General features: G+C 40.8%; 1 protein-coding gene across 2 annotated transcripts in view; it reads right to left on the minus strand.

The window, feature by feature from the left end:
• The window catches only part of Ebf1 (EBF transcription factor 1), a 385,123-nt gene that overhangs the window by 114,663 nt on the left and 249,283 nt on the right, over positions 1–21,177 (minus strand). Inside the window, exon 8 of one of the 2 annotated variants that reach the window (XM_055610690.1) lies at positions 6,996–7,113. In XM_055610690.1, coding sequence (XP_055466665.1) covers positions 6,996–7,113 — 118 coding nt within the window. Of the gene's footprint in view, positions 1–6,971; positions 7,114–21,177 lie in introns of both variants that reach the window. The other variant, XM_055610689.1, reaches the window with a different exon arrangement.

Here is a 21,177-nt window from a genome sequence, read left to right on the forward strand (position 1 = left end):
GTGTGTGTGTGTGTGTGTGTGTGTGTGTGTGTGTGTGTGTGTAAGAAATACATGCTCTGGGCTAACATTTGAAAATTTAAAATACCAACACAAGTGCCTTAAAATTGTATGGAGGAAAAGAAAATAATTACAACAGGACAGGAGATGAAAGTAATTTAACATAAGTGCAGAGCGTACTCCCAAAGAGTAGGGTCAGGGTTTTGTGGAATTGGACCCTAGATGTACAAGCTAACTTCTATGTAACTCTGAGCAGATGTCTTTCTCCTTAGGCCTGGTTTCCTTGTCTGTATGGTGGATGCCTAGAGCACTATGTAATTGAATAAAGGGGCTCAATGCACACTCATTGTTCTGTTTCATATCATTAGGAAGACAGAATCAAACCTCAGGTCCACTTCTACTTAGTCTTGTGATTTTTTAATAAGTAGCTTACTTAATATTTTTCTCAGTTGTCTTAATTTATTTTTACTGACTTGATGACTTAGGTTTCTTTGTGGAGGGTGGGATAAGCCATATATCTTGTAGGTCAAAAATGTCAAAGGCCTTCCTTCTAAAGGCAATGTCCTCCACCCTCATGACAAAGTCAATGGGAAAATTCTTTCTACGCAACTTCTGAGAAAGTAAATTCAATAAAATAAAAGCGTCTGGACAAAGAACTCTCAAAATGCTGGGCTGTCTATATCAAACACTCAACACTCCTGATGGATTGAGACATCATCAGGGAGACAGTTCCAAGGTGCAGCCAACTCCCTAGTGAGCTTCCAAAGCCCAGCAGGGAAGAACGAACTTTGAAGCAACTCCACACCATCTTGTCCCAGGGTTTCATGAGACAGGAAGAGACCACATAATTGACACTGAGTTATTCAAAGCCTGTTGGCCCTCCATACCATCTCATAATTGCCCAGGGAGGCCAAAGCTTAACTGGCCATCTTAGGGCTCTGTGGGCCTCTTGCTGCCCTGACACCCTCCCTCATCCCTCAAGCCCAGCCTTGCCCCCTTGCCTAGGAGCAGCTGCCTTCCCAATCTCGGATTTCTCCAAGTCACCTAAGCCAAACATCTTTGCACCCACTGTTCGTTTATTTTCCTTGTAAAAATCTCTCAAGTTTGTACATAAATGAGACATCCTTAAAGGTTTCCCTGACCCTTAACAATTCCTCTATCTATTTTACTATGCTCTGCTGTAATTTTAAGATGTTGACATTGTTTCCTGTTTCTACTTTCCATTTATATAATAAACTCCATCAAGATAGGGGCCATGCCTACTTTATGCTACTCTCTGTAGTGTAAGTGCTACTTTCTCCACCTCGTAGATGTTTAGAGTAAGGAAATGATTTGAAATCCACTTCGCAGATACCTTATTCATTGGCTACAGATCCAGAGAACAGGGCTCCTTGTAAAAAGCCTGGATTCTTCGGAGCCCCCATTTAGAGGAAGGCCTGTGTCAGTGGATGTAGTTCAGAGTACCAGAAGAGTCTAGACATGGTCCAACCAAGCCCTCTTGGGCACATATGCAACTGAAGTCCACATGAGCAAAGAGACCTACCCAAAGTCACACAACTAGTTAAAGCCTAAGGCAGGACTAAACTCCAGATCCCCAGCCAGACAACTGGATCTTTCCAAACACTTTTTGGGGGCACCTGAATTCTCCACACCCTTCCCCCAGGGCTCTGTCACACAGATTTGTCTTAATCTGGGGCCATTCTCTAAACTCAAATTGTCTTTCTCCACATGTCCACAACAAATCTAAATGCAGTGGGGCAGAGGGAAGTCAATGAGGATGAATACATTGGGGCAAACAACAGAAGCAAATGCAACTCAGCCTGAAGCTAAAGGCTTTAAGAAGGCCATGTGATAAGGACCAAGACTAACACCATATTGCCAGGAAGAGGGGACCAAAAGGTCAGAGCTGACTGGTGCTAGCACACACTTACTTTTATTCCTTGTAAAACTGTAATTGCAATTGGGGATGTGACCCAATGACCTATCACCATTTTTTATTCTCCAAAATGTCTGTAGTTTAACCAAAGCCTGCTTTTGTTTTGTTTTATTTTATTCTGGGATCCTGGCATGTTGACATTTCATATCTTTGTAACTACTTTGAAGGGAAATTTAATTCACTCATATCTGATGCTCACAAAAGCTGAATAGTCATCATTTTCCATTCTTAAAAAGTAGGGTTTGGGAGCTGGAGACGTGGCTCAGTGGTTAAGAGCACTGTCTGCTCTTCTGAAGGACCAGGGTTCAATTCCCAGCACCCATATGGCAGCTTACAACTGTCTGTAACTCCAGTTCCAAGGGATCTGAGGCCTTCACAATAAATAAAATAAAAATTCATAATTTTTTAAAGTAGCTTTTTTTTGTTGTTTTTAATCTCTACCTGAGCCACAAAGTAATGTAAGACCTTATGTCAGAACTCACGACTATTAAGAAGTTCTTTTATGAAAAACTCAATTAATATCTTTACTGTTTTTCCTCAAAAATACATATAGAGGCTGCACAAACTCATAAGAAATGGGTTGTTTGTTGATTGGTTGGTTAAAGCCCAATATATAAAGAATACTACTATAATATATCCCACTCCTGGAAAAGACCCTATAGATGGGATTTCTCTGTTCTCCTCTGCTTTTCTCAGTTGTCAGATGGTACATAAGACATACAAGTCTCCAAAATGAAAGGACAAAAAAGAGGGGAAAAACATATGCATGTCATATATATATATATATATATATATATATATACATATACATATACATATACATATATATGTATGTATATATATTCACACACACACACATATATATATATATATTCTAAAAAATGAGCATTTAAACTTCTCGTCAGACAGCTCCCTGACAAAGCCACTAGAGTGTATTCACAGGCATTTGCATAAATGCTGCCGGTGAGTTCACCATAGCTGCTAGCGCTAATGGTACATAAAGTAATTTAGTCACTTCTCCCGGCTTTCTGTGTCAGGATGATGAGCACAGGCACTCTGCCTTGTTGCATATTAGATCATTAGATAATAAAGTGTTAGCGCATGCAAGCTGACAGGGTCCCTGCACTCTAGCATTGTGAGGACACAGCATTTTGCCACAGGGGAAGGAAATAGAGAAACTGATGCCACAATTGGCCTTAAATTCAAGTAAATAGAACCTGAAACTTGAGATGAACCACAGCGATAATAACAGCATTCCTGAAGCCCTTTCAAGCACCCTTCTGCACAGTCCCCACAAATCTGCCTGAGTGACTAGACTGGAAGATGAGGTGGACACACACATACCAGTGTTTCTCATTACCACGGGTGGCCACCTTTCAGGTGCCTTGGTCCCGAACCCACACTTTCATAGAAATTAGATGCTGAGAGCAGTTATGTGGGAGGCTGCCTTCCCCCAACAACTGTACATCTTCCATAAAGCTATTGCTTAAAGAAGAGAGCTCAATAAATGTACCCATAAATATCCAGCCATAGAAAATCTTAGTATTTATGAATGGAGAGGAAAATGGGAGGGAGAGGGTGATTACCATGAGCTACAGTGTTCCAAGTTCCAGTCTCTTTGGATCCTGCACGATTCTAAGAAATAAATCTGCCTTTGTAGTCACTCATATTTGAAATCCAGAGGCATTAATCTGAGCCTAGGAGCTCCGAGTGCATGAGACATGCTGGGAAGGCTGTGTGTGGACATAAACCATGATTTCTTTTCTAGAAATGCAGAAAGATCAGCCACAAAAGGGACTTTCCTCCCAGGGTCTGACAAGCAGGATATAAATAGAGATGTACGGTGTTGATCAAAATAATCCAGGCTACCTGTAAATGAGGTGGGAAAAAGGCCAAGAGTGGGTGTTGGTGAAGACTCTACAGGTCCCAAGAGGTGAAGACAAGCTGTGAGAAGTTAGGAGGGAGTGGAGAGACAGAAGGGAGGTGTCTGATCCTTAAACAAGGCATTTTAGATGGTATTTTTCAATGGAGAGACAGAAATATTATTCCCCAAACCAACATGAGTTAGCATGTAGATCTACTCCCACATATTACAAACAAGAGAGTTCGATAGTCACCCTTGGCAGAGTAGATATTTATGCCTGCCTTTGAAGCGTCTGAATGAGTGGGAGGTTATGTACGGCTACCTAATTCACTTTGTGGAAAGTCAGATTTGTACATTACTGCACTGTCATTTACTCAGGACCTGAACATGTCTACCCTTCCATTCTACTGGAAGGCGTGAAGTAAGGGTTGGATGAATGTGAAGGACACAGGGTGCAGTGACTTCTCTGGTGAAACGTACAAATTGGCATGCAGTGAAATGTCACCATTTTTAAAAAGGTTCTTGGTAGATTGGTAAACAAAGCAGAAGAAAGCATTTTCCTTCAATCTGAGGATAAGGTGGTATCCCGGCTGGTGCACTCATAGGTATCCTCACAGAAAAAAAGGTTTGAACAGAGAAGATGCCTGGATATGTTCTGATCAAAGACCTCAAAGGCTTCTGCAGTATCCCTTCCTCTTCCTTTCCTCCCTTCTGTGTTTAAATACTAATTTTCAGTTATTAAATGATAATAATTAGTTACTAGGAGTTTTAAAGTAGAAGAGTTTTCATTCTTACCAAACTGGAACATATGTCCCCCTGCTGCCTGTTTGAGATACTGAGTTCTAGGGCAGCACTGGCCAGTCTTTACGGCCTTCACCCAGCTCACTTTCCCGATCCACATCTCCTTCCCCAACTCAAAGCAAAAAACCTGTTGTTTTAATCTCCAACCGATAACCACCTTCATTTTACCAAGAAGAACATGGCTAAATTAACTTGTCCAGGGTTGGACAGAGGCCAGAGTATGAACTACAGAGTAAGACGAAGAATAGAATTTGGGATTGCTGGTGCCTACTTCAAGACTTTGTTCTTTGTATCACCTTGCAAAACAGTGTCACTGACCTCCAGCCCCTAGAAGCATCCTTCCTAACTGGTTGCTTTGATCTTTGTTGCAGGGATAAGTAATATGGTATCATGAGCTTATTCCATTTTCTTTGAAATTTTATTTTCACTGGTGTTGATTTAGAGATACGTGTTCCTACCTGTACTGGTATACTTGATTGTGAGTGTGTGAGTTTGTGTGAGTATGTGTGTGTGTGAGTGAGTGTGTCTGTGTGTTCGCAAGCCAGAAGACAATCTTGGGCATTGTTTCTCAGGTGCCATCCCTCTTGCTTTTAAGAAAAGGCCTCTCTCTCTTGGCCTGAAACTCACCAAGCAGACTAGGCTGACTGTACAAGGGAAATCCTGAGATCTGCCTGCCTCTGCTTCCCCAGTGATGTGATCATAAGCATGTTACCAGACTTGGCTTTTTGATGTGGGTTCTGAGGGTTGAAGGCAGGTTCTCTAGAGTAAATGCTTTATTGACTGAGCTGTCCTGAAAGCCTTCTCCTCATTTCCTAAAGGCGGAAATGGGAGCTAGCATTGGCACTAGGCATAGAACCTAGGCATGGGAGCTGTGCTTAGAGCTTCCTCAGAAACTATGAACTACAGATGCCCAGCTGACGGTTAAATTATGTCTCCAGATCAGGCAACTCCCATTGCAATCAGCCAGCCAAAGTCAAAGCAACAACCGTGATCCTTGACCCAGGCTCTCAAACTGTGCCCGTTGATTATTTATCAAGTTTTCCTTCTTCCTCTCACCTAAGCACCTTTAGCCATACATTGACTCCAAGGGTATTAAGAAGACACCATTAAAGCAAGAAGACACCACTGTAAAGCAAGGATTGGAATAATTTTAAGTACAGAAATGGAGCTGGGGATGTAATCATGAGCAGGTGTTTCAAATGGCCTCCTGCAAAAAGTAATATCCATCCATCTCGGCACTAATGAAACATAAAGCCTCAGCTTTTGAATGATGATGGTTTACTTTTGAAAGACTGTAAAACTGGGTGTGGGTGAAAATACCTTCTAAGGATATGACATCCGGTTAATTAATAAAATGTACTGTTTGTGCATTCCTCAAGCACAGGTGGAAAAAAAACTGGCAAAAAATGATGACAGGGGTGTTATTAAATTGGGATGCTGGCAGGGAAGGGGTTTTCTACCTTATGAATTATATCATGGATAGCTTGTGGGCCACAGTAAAAGTCAGGCTACCCAATGATAATTTGTACGGTAGTGTTCTCAAAAGAATCCTGCTGACCTAGCTAAGGAGGTATGGTAGAGGATGAGAAACAGGTTGAGATTCATTTGAAGAGAGCAGAGAAAGTATGATGGCTGGGGTGCAGTGGAATCTTGGAAAGACGAATTTCACTCTCAAATGAGCTATTTAGATGTGCACCTAAGCTAACCCAGATTTCCTCCGAATAGCATGCCCTTTCCTTGAAACTGATTTTTGTCTCTTTCCTCTGGTCTTCTTACAGGTACCACTGATTCCCCACAATCCTCAGTGGTAGCGATTTCTCCATGAGCAAAATCTACCCAACAAACAGCCTATGTCACATCATGATGAAGAGGGAATTGTTGGCATAGGGATTTAAAGGCATAGGAAGGACATTTGGCCTGAGTACCATAGCCAGAATGAATATCTACCCTTGACTCTAAACCCGATCTTCAAACAAAATCAACAGGTCATCACAAATATGCATTGAGAGGTTTACATGTTTTTTTTTCCTATTTACCTATGTATGTACTCATTTTGTAGTCAATTGAGCTCAAAACAAAGCCATGATCCAAGACTCTCTCTCTCTCTTTCCTCCCAAACTGAAAGAAAGAGATACCAGCCTTCCAAGCTAGACAGTTAGGTATGCAACCAAAATACTGTGCTTAAAAGATACACTCCTGCCTTTAAATTCTCAGCTTCTTATTTTGCAAGGTCAAAGTGCAAAGAGCATGAATAGTTTTCAATAGGACACTCAACATTTGTAACAATCGGAAATGTGGTACAGTGGAAGGAAGAAATCACACAAAGTCACAGTTACAAGTAGCAATGCCAACCAATGAAAATGATTCGCCTACCATGTTCCAGATAAGAGGGCGTACCTTCCGAGGGGTCAAGCCTCCTAGCCCTCCGCCCATGCTTGGAGTTATTGTGGACAAACATATTATCAGAGACTGCCAGGACATGGCCATCCACGTTGACGGTGGTAGACACCACGACCTGGAGACAGGAAAGGAAAATGAATGAACATTTTCATATAAAAGCATGGTGGGAAATAAGCTCCAGTTAAATAAATAACAGCTGGGAGCTGAAGAAAATTGCACAGCTATTTCACATAATAACTGGTGCTTATGTTGTACACGTCTAACAAGAGGCACTATTGATGAGTGGGTCTTCGGCATGGAACGCTTTTGATGCCGCTTTAAGTAAAATTGCACAGTTTATAGTTATACAGCAAAAGGTACCCTATTAACCATAATTTTTACAAGGCGGTCTTTATTAGCACAGTTATATATATATATATATATATATATATATATATATATATATATATATTTTACACAAGGGTGGCTGTGTTTCACCTAAATTACCCTTCAGTTTAGACACGGAGGTAGATATCACAGTAGATCATACAAATAAAAGTCTTTTAAATCTTTAAAATATCTCCTCCCTACTGTGTCAGGGTTAAGAAGATAGGGAAATGAAAACGAGAGGGGTTGGAGTGGAAGCCGAGATCTGCTGTGTTTCCTCTCCCGGGGGTCTAATTGAAGTTTCTTACACGTTTTACTCTTTTGTCCTGTGTTAGTTTAGTGAATCAGATCCAAACCTCCCTCAGAGCCATTATCACCATGTCACCCCCAACCCCATCCCACCCACCCCAAAAACCTTTCTAATTAGGGGTCTTAGATCTGTTTCAAAGAAGAAAGAAAAGGAGAAACATAGAACTGACCCAATGCCAACTCAAGATGCCCAGGCCACATAGAAGGCTGACTCAGCCCAGCTTGCCACAGGGTCGAGGAAAAGTGCCTCAGAGAACTTTGACTAAAACAATGAACAGAATTGACCTACATATCTCCTTATATTAAAAAGGGGAGGTGGATTAAAACTGAACCCCGCAGAGATATGTTTATTCATGTGACCTCTTACAACCAAATATAATAATTGTCTGTAATCGCAGCTTTGGCTCGCAACTCAGGCTTTGACATGAGAAACAGCAATCAGCCAGCTCCTGTTTAATCCACCTATTATGTTGACTAATTAACTTTGCCCGCCAGCTTATTTCTTCCTCCATTATCAGCCCCTGTCAGCCACAAGCACCCAGCAGCATAGGGGAAACCTCAGGCTCTTTGATTGATCACCAATAGATTGACATGCAGATTAATTTAATTAGAATCACCTCACTTGAGAAATGAAAGACAATGGCAAGAGGGCTAATAGATCTGCTCTTATAATGAGGCCAGCCTCCTGAGCAAAATCTGGAAGAGTTCTGATTTATTTTGCTCAACTCCCCAGTTGCTTGGGAAGACTCTCAATTTAATAGTTCTTGGGTTTGAGAGGCATTAGCCTCTGAAGAGGTAACCGGCTTTACAAAACTTGGTATGTACTGTGGCAGCCTTTTCTCTGAGTTGGCTGAAAGGACACAGGCTGGTACAGAACTGTCAGTTTTCAACCCTGAATGACAAAGTGCTCACTACCTTGAATGGTTAGCATCCCACTGTCCCTCATTTTCATCCAAAAGCGAGCACCCTGGCAAAACAAGTCATGTCTTTTCCCTGAGAGGTGGCCATAAACTACAGACTATGGACACATGGCTCACAGGGGTGATTTTAATACCTTGTTAAAATGCACACTCGACAGCTCAGAAGCTACTGAGGACCCAGTGTGTTCTCTTCAGTCGGTCCAAATTCCATCTAGAGCAAGTCACTCACACGGGGACACCAGAGATTGATGCAGCGGCTGGCAGAGTGCTCTCTGTATATTCATCACCAGCTGACCAGGTGTGACAGGGACTGACGCCAGTGTTTGTCCCTCATCAATTCCGAGTTAATTTCAAAGGAGAAAGTGAGGGGAGAAGTGGAGAAAACGGCCTATTTATTTTCAAAAACTACCACATACAGTGACGGTATCATTAAAGCAACAGGGGCGCTTTTTGGTTAGGGAGATGGCTTTGTGAGACACTGGAAATTACATAACAGCTGGGTCTTTCAAAGAAATGTTGATTTACTACACGACCACAATTGAGTGGTCACTGGAGTCGTTAGCTGAACAAGCTATAAAAGGAAATCCCAAACAGTGTCTGTTTCCAGTGCCAGGAAATGGAAAGTGGTTACGTCTGTCTTCAGAGAAGAGAAAGTAATGGCAGACTACCAAGCACCTGTAAGACACCAATCCTACAAACAGCACGACTTAAAATATCTGGTCTCTATTTAAAACGCTGTCATCTAACTGTTGACATTAAATAAAACGACAAAAAAAAAAAAAAACCCGCCCCAAAACCTGTTAAGAAAGAAAGAAAAAAAAAAAATATATATATATATATATTCCCTTTTCTTGGTAAGGAAAGACCACAGAGCCATTTGTGTGATAGGACAGTAAGCACAGCCATAACTGGACAAGGATGCCTGTGCCATTTATTCTAGAAACTAACTAGCAAACATGTCCCTTAAAAACTCATGGTACAACTTCCCAAGCGCAAAATAATTTCCCCATTCCAATCTGGAAGTGATTGGGAAAGCTTAAAATAAATTCTTGTCTAAAATTCACCCACAGTAACCTGTGAGATGAAAAAGAGGGGCTTGGAATTTAATTCTGAAATAACTTGAAAAATAGACCCATGGTAGGTGGGCAAAGAGCCTCTGTAGTCTAACCCAGAATCAGTAGGTTGCTGGCAGGTAGAGGCAGGGAGAGGGACAGACAGACTTGATAAGTCTTCAGCCCATTCAAGTTTGGTCAACAAAACACACCTTGAACTTAGGAAAGAAAATCATAGAAAATTATTTTCTCATTGAACTCAACAACCCCTTCCTTTTTATTCCCCCTTTCACCCTGCTGCCCAGAGAAAAAGGAGGGCATCAACATGAGAATGTTAGTACCTACAATTTTACTGTGTGTGTTGGAACCAAGTCACCCAGTTTCTATTATTTCACTGTCCAAAGGTTTGACTATTAAAACTTACAATAGGTAAAATATGACATTCCCTTCCTGGTCCAAAGTAGCCATACTTCAAATACTGGTAGCCACTGGACTAGGCAAGACAAATACAGCATTTTTAAGCCCTCCAGAGTGTTCTATTGTGTGGCATTCCCCTGAAATAGCTCTGAAATCATTTTGTGACAATTTATTTATTCATAAAGACAAACTGTAGGCTGAGTTGTATCTACAGAAATAAATACAGGTTCAGGGAGATATATATATATATTTGTATATTTTTAATCATTAGACTTTTAAAATAAAATATGTGCAGGGATGTTGCTTTTCATAACAATATCTTCCTTCAGGCATGCTGATTCTACGCTGCCTAGTCCGGTGGCTTCTGTCTGGGCCCTTGCCCTCCAAGTGAGGCCATTTGGTATGAGGCTATAAGGAGAACAAGAAAGAGGGGTAGGTCTGCCAGTACCTGTGGCTTTCTTGAGAAATTACACTATGGTTTTAGTTTTTTGATTTGTTATCAGAAACTTGTGCGTTCTTTCCTGGGTCTTGAAACCCTAGACATGGTTGGTATTACTCTCTCCCTCTCTTCACAGTTGGAAACGATTACACACAAAGTACCTATCTCCCCTCTCTGATAAAGCTTTGGCCATCCGCTGAAGGTGAACCTTCCTTTTCTGTATCCCAGAGTCCCTGACACTCCAGTGATGTTTAGAACAGTCTCTGATTCTTAAGACTAATTCTGTGAAGCTAAGTTTATCCAAGTGTCAAGCCGGGTTCCTGGTCCTCAGTGAGCACTGGATGAGCATCAGCAGAAGGGGCTTTCTTACTCTGTGGGTAAGACCAAAGAGTTCCAAACAAGTGATGGGCTGATTAATATGACCTGGCACAGTGATCCTGACTCATTAAAAGGATCCAAGAGAAACTGGTATTTTAAAGAAGAGGACAGAGGGAGCCCCTGGACCTCCCAGTTTGAAAAACCGGCTCAACATGAATTGATACAATTAGGAACTTCAGCAAAACATCCTTCTTACTGGATTGAATAATTTCACTTCCTAGAAGGCATCTCCACTTTGGCCTGCTACATTCCGAGTTTGACACTAAGCTAAACCTCACTGCTTGGAAAACAGTCTGAAATCAGACATTTAAGTCGTCTGATTTTCCCAAGGTCTCTCCCTAGGAAGGATTTCTAGAAAGTGCAGCATTGGCTAGTTTGCCCTCTCCGTCATTTCTCAGGCTGTCCTTCGCTCCCTGTCAACACAAGAGACCTTGTGTGTCCTAACTATATCATCTAAGATTCTTGAAGCATAACCTCTGTCTCATGAGCAGATTTTCAGAAAAAAAGATATAAGCTGCTAACTTCAATGGTAAGTGGAAGATCACAGTAACAGAAGTAGCAGCCTGCATGGAAAAGGGATTATGACTAATGCAAGGACTCAAAATTCCTATTTCTGTGCATTTCTCAAGCTGATATAAAACCAGAGGAAACGCATGGTATCAAAGCACTGTCAATATTTAAATTTATAATCTTTGGCAAATATGTATTTTCTTCTTAATAAGTTAGTTGTTCTTGTGAATTAATTTTGAAAAAATCAAACTTGGTTTTCAAAGCTACATTCGTTAAGTTGAACATGACAACTCCATGGAAGGGAATAGTTAGCACAGTTGGTTTGGTTCATGGCTTCTTTCCCTAGGGTTTCAGCTCGTTCTGTTATTTATCTATTTATCTATTTATTACTTTGCATTAATCCAAGGGCCCTAATAGCCAGGTATTTCTTTTCTTTTTCTTTCTTTTTTTTTCCACTTTTCACAAGTATGTGTGCTGTGAATGTGTGAGCAGGCATGCTTTTGTTTCAGTGGGTATTCTGGTGCATGTGGAAGACTGAGATGGACAGTGGGACTCATCATTAGCTCTTCCACTGATTGACAGGCAGGGTGTCTCAATCAAGCCCAGAGCTCACAGATATAGTTATTCTTACCAATCAGCTTGCTCTGGAAATCTAACCTGTCTCTGCTTTCTGCAGTTGGCCTTCTAGGTAGGCCATCGTGCCTACCACCCTACATTTACATGAAATTCTGGAGATCCAAACTCCCAACCTGTAGCTTGCTGGGCAAATGCTTTAAACTCTGAGCCATCTCCCCCAAAGCCCAAGGTACTGAAAAACAACAGTGACTTGAAGCACATGAACGAGAAAGCAAGGGAGCAACATTTCATGGACTACAACATCGGAAGTAAAAAGCACACAACCACTGACGTGGCTGGTTTACTCTCCAAAGGATTATGCAGAATGAAAACAGTAGCCAGTTCCAAGAGGTGCTCAAGTTCTCCAAAGCAACACTACCAAATTTACGTGTTGCCTCCCTAGTCCCCAGTGCTTTGGAATGATGGAAATTCCAAATAGGGCTTTTATGACATTAAAGGAGGCCATTGAAGTTGGACCCTCATTTAATGTGACCAGTAACTTCCCAAGGATGGAAAGTTAAGGACCCAGAAGGAATGTGAGAGTCAGACAAATGGAGACACCACACTGTTTGGTGGTGGAGACACACAATATGCTGCCTGAGGAAGTAGAAACACAAGCCTATATACTTGCAAATGAAATTCTATAGAAACTGAAAACTATTCCCACACAAATGGGTAGAAGCACATTCAGGGAAATTTGAGTAAGACGGGCAGGGGCTGTCAAGGTCCCTACCCTGCCTGCAATTTTGTTCTATGATGTTGCAAACCTTGAAGGAGCTTGGTCAAAAAATACACAAGAATCCCTCAATGCTACTTACACAGATTGTGTGAGCCTCTGCAATTACATTGAAAAATTTTCAGCCAAATCTAAGACATCAGCAACCAAGATGTCCTTCAAAGGGTGAATGGATAAACAAACTAGTAATCCATACAATGACATATCATTTAGTGATAAAAAGAAATGAGCTGTCAAACCACAAAAAGGCATGGAGGAATCTTAAATGCATATTACTAAATGGGGGAGAAAAGCCAATCTGAAGAGGCTATGCACTGTGTGATTCTAGCTAAATGACATTCTGCAAAAAGCAGAGCTATGGAGAAAGAAAAAAAAAGTGCTTGGCAGGACTGGGGGGGGGGGCAAAAATCGGTAGAGGACAGAATTTTACGGCAATGAGACTCTTTTGTATAATAGTGTAACGCTGGGTACATAGCCTTACTATGTTTGTCCCAGTTTCTAGAACATACAATGCAAAGAGAAGCCTACTGTAACCATGGGCTTTAGTTATTGATTAATTGTCATTGGCACTTTACAACAAATGCATCATACTATAGAAAGACCAGGGGAATGACATTATGGTTACATATAAGAACTTCCATGGAGTTTATTTCTTTTTCAAACCTCAAATTATTGTACAAAATAGTCTGAACGGTCTTCAAAGCAATGCTTAAACCACTTCTGAGCAGGTTTGGCAAACAGTGGGATTACATGACTCAACAAACTAGTGGCTTCCAACGAAGAATTTTCAAGCACAGTAAAGAGAACATTTCAGAAAGCAAGTGCACCCCAAACAAGCCCGCACTAGGGCAAAAGAGAGGGTTTGGATGTTAAGATCATGTACTGATCTTGCAGAGGACCCAAGTTTGGTTCCCAGCACCCACAGCTGCTTGTAACTGAAGCTCCAGGGGAATCTGATGCCTGTAGCCTCCACAGACACCTGCATTCACTCATGTCAACGTACCCATCCCCATAATAATTATAAATAAAATAATAACTTAGAATGAGGCTGCATACAACTATTTTGTAACATCATCGGGAAAATGCTGATTATGTCATGGCTATGAGCAAGCATCTCTGAACTGGCAGTTTTACATTTGAATCATTTTGAAGTAGAGAGTGTGATTCTTTCTCTAGAAACACTGTCGGACTGAAAAGTAATGCATCAGAAACATTCCTATTAAAAAAAAAAAACTGGTAACAAATCCTAAGTAGTTACAACACTGCAAATTTGGGCAACACTTTGTTTTACATTTTAGAAAACTGAGGATGGACTATTTTTAAGTGTCCTCAAAGCCACAGGACAAGTTAAGAGCATAGGTGAGCCTAAAGAAAAGCTCCCAGCTTTTTGCTGGGTTCTCACTCGCAACAGTGTCTAGCCCTGCCTTGAGTCTACCATTCCTGCTGATTTCTTCCAGTCCAAATGGATGGTTTTGAGGTGCCTGTTGACAGCTTAAGTATTATTTACATTAAAATGGTCTGCATCAGTTAGGTCTTCATTAACTTCGTCCTTCAAAATATCCTTGACTGATAAGGAATGAGATATTCTCAGAAATGTGCCTGATTGCTAGTTTCTGTCTGGTTGAAAGATCCCAAATAAGTCATTAAAAATTATGGAGGACGTGTGAACCTCCAGGATGTAACAGAGTGGAACTGCTGGAGACAGGGAGCATCTAACTGAATTAAGTGTACACCGGAGGCAAAGTTATACTCTCCCTGAAGAGGACAATAGGAGCATATACCTCCCATCTGTACAGGAGATGGAGACCTGTGCAAACCGGATCAGCTGCTGTCTTTCCTAGATCCTGAGCTGTGAGTGGGCTAAACCTTGTTCCTCACACAGTGGGTGTAGATGCCGCTGATGACCGCTGATGGTGCATCTCTAACTTCACTGGTACTCTGTGCTCGCTCGGTGAGGTAAACAGAGAGAAAGGTCATGTGCCCTCTGCAGACTTGAACATGGCATGTCTGTGTAGAAATGAGGCACAAGCAAAGAAACTCTGCTCAACAGCTAGGATTCCAGCATCAGTCGGTCCCTAATGGATTCCCAAGCTCACTTATGAGTGTGTAGCCACAGACATGCCAACCATAGGCATGAGCTGTGAGTCTACCCTGTGCATGCAGAACATCAGGCATTGTTGTATATGCCAGAGAGGTAGCAACCAGCAAAAGGCAGAGTAATTTCCTAGCAAAAATCTTAGTTGCTATTACTTTAGTTCTTGGAGTTTAGTTCCTAACATAAGAAAAGTTAAGGAATCAATTAGGTAAGTAATAAACAAATTTTAAAATTAATAAATTTAAGGAAAAATGAAAAGGGAGTCATACCTAATAAGAACTATTTTTGATTGTTATTAACAAATGTCTCTCTGAGGGAGTGACATATTATCTCGTCTGAGTAGTGAGTATCTAGCTAATCAGTGAAACATCAGCAGAATTTCCCAGGGAGTTCTAGCAGTGAGTTCTAGCAAGATCCTGAGCCTGGAATAACTCTTCTGTACTCAAGGAAGACAAATGAAAGAAGAGAAGGCCAACATACTAGAATAGTGCAAAGTGAACAAGAGCAAGAGTGATAGAGAACCACGTATGATTATCTGTGTGTGATACTCAGTGCTATATCTTAAGTAAAGAGCCTGATAATTAAAATTACACGTTAAAAAATAAAATAGCTGTGGTCGGTAAGTCCCCCTAGCTATATGCATTCCCAGAATAACAACCATAGGCAGTCACTGGTCATATCCAAACACTTCACAACTACCTCTGTTTGCCTTTTACAATTTCTTCTAAGGCAGCCATACTTAATGTGGAGATATTTCTGCTAAGTGCACATCTACCTCTCATCAAATCACATCCCCAAGAATCCCTTCTCAGAGATGCATACTGTCTGCCAAAGGCTCCGAGCAAGGCGTATATCAAGATGCTGATTGGCCCAGTAAGCTCTGATGATTTCATAGACCAGGTTTGACCACGTTTCGTGAATTAATCCTGTTTTTGGAAGCTATCATTAGAGTTGCTTTCAGTATAATTAATCAGCAGGGCACATCTTGAAATTATTCTGCATAAGGTGGGGGAAAGGTAGCTCAGGCTCCCAGAATTCTGTTGGGAAAGAATTTAATTGTAAGATGTGTTGTGTGTCAAGGAGAGAGAGAGTAGAGGGTGGGGAGAATGAAAGAGAGGAGAATTCTTCCTTCTTTGAATAAGTGACTTTTAAGCACTCTGTTTCATCATAGACATTGGGTATGTATCTTAAGAACACTATAATCACAGCATATAATATATTGATTTATGGAGACCATGATTTTTTAAAGTAAATTACAAAATTCTCCGATTTTTTTTATGATTCACTTTAAAAACTTACACTTTCATGTCATAACCTATGTCATCATTTTCTAAGGAAAAAAAAAAGAACTTTTTTCTTAGAAATTTGGAATAAGTAACCTAATGATTTCTTTTATCCCCTATCCAAATGACTAAGTGAGGGAAGAATGTTTAGACATGATAAAATGAGTTTGTTCTTGTTGTTTGCTCTGCTCAAGGACCTTGTCTGGCTTTCCCAGGAATGATGTAACATCGTCATCTCCTAGTATCTGTGGAGAGTTGTCTCTCTCACACACACACAGATGTTAAGATCTTTGTAAATGGCGTTATTTTGCATTAGCCTTATATGATCTGTACTTAGAATATTGAAAACTGAACGATATGTCATGCTGTGTATTTGGGGAATGATGACCAAAAGAATTTTTTATGTAGTAAGCACAGGTTCAGGGTTCTTCAAATATTTTTCCTTCTGCAGATAATTGAAACTACAGCAGCAGAATCCACTGATGTAAAGGACCGACTGTACTTCTGAGGTTAAGCTCTGAACTTAAATGCCATCATCCCTGATCACATGCTTTAAGGTAGGATGCCATCTCCAACCCTGTTGGTTTTTTCCTCTCTCTTATAATAACCTGGTTCATTTTTATTGCGATAACCACCAATTTCCAGTTATTTACAACTATCATTCTTTGCATATCTTCATTGTGACAGCTAATGGAAACTCATCCCTTATATGTTCATTTTCTCTCTTTCCTGGGCTATATCACCAGACACTGGCAAACCTCCCTGTGGCTTCAATGGTCATGTGACTGGCTACTCTCAACAGAAAGCGTGCAGGTTTGACATGGGCTATTTCTAAGCCAAGAACCTGAAGATATTATGAGCTATCGTTAAGGCATCCTCCACCCTTCTTCTGGCTTCATGAAGACAAGAAGACTCTAAGGAATTAGAAAGATATAAAATCAAGAGTTTCCAGGTTCCCAGCTCATTTCAAGAGGAAAAAAAATTATTCTTCAACATGTATGAACACCAGCATGTAGCTGTTAGATGTAAGCCATTAGATATTCTTTGGTCTATAAGTTACAGGAGCTACTCTTGCCCTAAAATAATTCCCAACCAAATATCAGTTTCATTACAGCAAAGACTCTATCTTTTGCATTCGTCACTATAGACTTACCACCTAGCACTCTAATAAATACTGCTGAGCGCTTGCACACATGAATGAGAGAATATATCTTACATCTATATTCATATATACTGTTGTCATAGACCTAGCATTTTTATACAGATGCAGAGTTACAGCCCATCAAAAAAAAACTTTGCTGAAGGGAGAAGATGAATTTGGGAATTTATATGTTATTGCAGTCTCCGGGTCTTACAGTTTCTACCAGGATGACAACTTGAGCCCAATTCCTGCTCCTTCTTCATCGCTCTCATCTGCCAGTCCCAACAAGAAAAAAAAAAGTGGCTAAAGATTTAAATCTTAACCTTGAATTGTCTGGCTCCTGTCAGTTAAAAGCCAGACTGTGACATGGCTTTAACATGGTCCCTTAACATTAGCATCTTTTTACTGTCAAGATAGAGAAATGGGCTCTTTTAGTTACACTGAACTGCTCCCTGTGTCGTGGGCTGTGTCTAGACCCAATTTGCCCCCCCTCCTTTCTTTACCTGTCCCCGATGTGCCCACAACAACTAAATGAAGCTGGTATCCACTGTTGTACTTAAGTAAGTATGCTACCTTAACCATAGCCTAGGGATTTACATATATATATATATATATATATATATATATATATATATATATATATATATATATTTTTTTTTTTTTTTCTTTTTTAAAGACAAAAAGCAGGCTTGTACCAGGTTTTCTATAAGGCTTATGCCACCCTCCTAAGCTTTTCAGAAAGTGATTAATTTTTTTTGCGAACACTCAGGTCACACTAATCGACACGACCTGTATAATTAAGAAGGCTCTGTTTGCACACCAGAAGCCTAGCCGCCATGAGGCTAAGTCTGCTTGACAGAATGTCTTTATATGTCAGGAGACCAACAACCTTTCTTATGTTTGCCTCGGTCACCTACATGAGCCCCTGATTGCTCTTCTGAGAAGACATGCAGTGGCTTGGCTGTGTGAAGACAGGCAAACATACCAAAAAGACAAAAGAGAAGCCACAGTAAGGCACCTGATGAGAGCTGCCTCATAGGCCATGAAGACTGCCTATGAAACTTGGAACTTTTGGTTCTGGAACTTGGCCTTTTGGTACTACTGGTATGCAAAGAACGGATCAGTGTTGTCCGTACCAAAAAGACACTTTCTCAGTTCTTCTCATGGACAACAGGGACGTAAAAAGCACATGAGACTGGAGTCTCAATTTCTGTGCTACAGAAATTGAAAATGTCGATTGTTTGTAAGGACTCTTTATAGTCAATATCAGGAACACTCATGCATACATCCATGCATGTACACACACACACACACACACACACACACACACACACACACACACACATTCTTTAGATTTTAAGATTTGGGATCCTCAGTATGACTTCTTCTTTTTTTTTTTTTTTCTTTGTTGTTTTTTTTTAATTTTATTTTAATAATTATACTTTATTCACTTTGTATCCCCCATAAGCCCCTCCCTCTTCCTCTCCAGGTTCCACCCTCCCTCCCCCTTCTTCATGCATGCCCCTCCCCAAGTCCACTGATAGGGGAGGTCTTCCTCTCCTTCCTTCTGATCTTAGTCTATCAGATCTCAGCATTGTCATCTTCTGTGGCCTGGTAGGGCTGCTCCTCCCTCAGGGGGAGGTGATCAAAGAGCAAGCCAATCAAATTATGTCAGAGGCAGTCCCTCTTCCCATTACTATGGAACCCACTTGGACACTGAACTGCCATGGGCTACATCTGTGCAGGGGTTCTAGGTTATCTCAATGCCTGGTACTTGGTTGGAGTATGAGTCTCTGGGAAGACCCCTGTGTTCAAATTTTCTGGTTCTGTTACTCTCCTTGCAGGGTTCCTGTCCTTTTCAGATCTTACTATTTACCACTTCTTACATAAGATTCCATGCACTCTGCCCAACAGTTGGCCATAAGTCTCAGCGTCTGCTTTGATAGTCTGCAGGGCAGAGCCTTTCAGAGGCCCTCTGTGGCTTCTTTTACAGAATTCTCTGGATGTCTGAGGGTGGCTTTACTCCACTGCAGTGTAAAAAAAAGGCTTTCTTCTGGAGAATTGGTCCAAACTACATTTGCTACATTTTCAATTTTTCCTACCATTTGAAAGTACTCAGAGATTAGCCCATCTTCTGTAACAGTGCTCTTTCCTTCCAGGGCAGTACTCCTGTGTCATGAACTTGGGTTGGGTTGCAACCTCATGCATCGAGTCTCTTTGGGAAGCCTTTCTAAGTTATCCTGCGATTCCGTCACTTACTCCTAGGTTATCACTATGGATCTTGAATATTAACAGATAGCCTGTTGCCTCACCAAGTATTTATTTAACAGACTCTGGATGCATTCTTTGTTGTCCCAAAGCATCAGATAATATCCAAGTCACAGTGTGTGACTTGAACCTCCACTTGATAGGAGTGTAATTTTGAGTGAATGCCTTCATTGCTCTAAGCTCACTTCCTCAATTTCTGAAAATGGGAATAATTGATATTTGTATGTTCTTAATAGGGATGCTATGACAGAAAACCACAATTCATGTAAAGCATTTCATATTATACCTCTTGTGAAATAAGCACTCAGAAAATGTTAGCTTCATCTTCTTCATCATCACCATCATCATTACCACCACCAATGTCCATGAATGTATGTAAAGGCAGACACAGTATCCATACATATAAATATGGAATTCACTGAATGTGGACACTGGTATAAATAGCCATCTACCTGGAACTTAATTATGTTAGCTAGAAATAAACCACAGAGAAGAGAGGAGGAGAAACCAGTTTAACAAGAAGAGAAAAAAATAATGGGGACCATGAGTTCAGTGGCTTAGGATTCAACCAAGCATCTGTACTGCTAAACTGAACCTGGGTACCAGGTTTCAGAGACCTTCACCCCACAGTTTCCACTGCTCATAGAGTGGGTGATGGCAACACAGTAGGTTGAACCTGAGATCCAATAAGGAGTTTGCCCTGGTTGACAAAGACACAGCTTCTCTTAACCATCGTCTTGAGTCTGTGCTGGCCAAGATGGCTATTACTTTGGAGAAAGCTCTTTCTACTTAAGATCTATTTGGGGAGCAAATAGATCAGGTGTCGCATCAGTCATGTGTATTTGAAGGTCAGTGTGGACATTGGGTAGAAAGGCAATTGTGCCTAATCTAAGCATGCAGTTTCTGCAGGGCTAAGGATGTCACCCCAAACTTAGTCATTGGTCATCAAGTTTAGAAAAGAATCAGTAGCTTTCTCGACGGGACCATTTTGCCTCTCTTTTCCCTACCATGGGTATCTAACAATGTCTAAAAGGCTCTTCAGTTGTTGAGGGAAATGGGCTGCTCTCTACTCTTTATGGCTATTCTATGACTTAAGAGATCTAGGGTACAAATGAGCATCCTACAATGCAGAGTACACACACAGACATGTATGTATGTATGTATGTATGTATGTATGTATGTATGTATGTACGTATGTATGTATGTATACAGAGGAATTGTCCAGTCTAAAGATTCACTGTGCCCAACTTGGGAATTCCTGGTCTAAATTAAGGGCTTAATTAAATGTATCACTAGAATTTTTCCTAAAAGCTTAACTTTATCAATTATACACTCACTGCCTTACAAGCAAATTGTGACCTTTTTTCCTTGCTCAAAAAAATACTGAAATGACTTCCTGTCTTGCCTCAGAGCTATAGTTCTAAAACCAACCACTCAATAGTGGGTCCTGTAAAACTCTACACAAATGTTCCTGAAGGCCCACGGTGTCACCAAAGTCCATCCCATTTCTACTGCCCTGAGAAATATAGCAGAGTTGATGCTGGCAAAGTCATGAGGCGTGATTATTACACAAAAATTGCCTCATGCCTGTATAGCTTTGTTCCTAACCCAAACTTGACCAAAAAAAACATACAGCTCATCTGAAAACTA

The sequence above is a fragment of the Psammomys obesus genome, unplaced genomic scaffold (genome assembly GCF_907164565.1).
Source record: "Psammomys obesus unplaced genomic scaffold, mPsaObe1.curated_primary_1811, whole genome shotgun sequence".
NCBI lineage: Eukaryota > Metazoa > Chordata > Mammalia > Rodentia > Muridae > Psammomys > Psammomys obesus.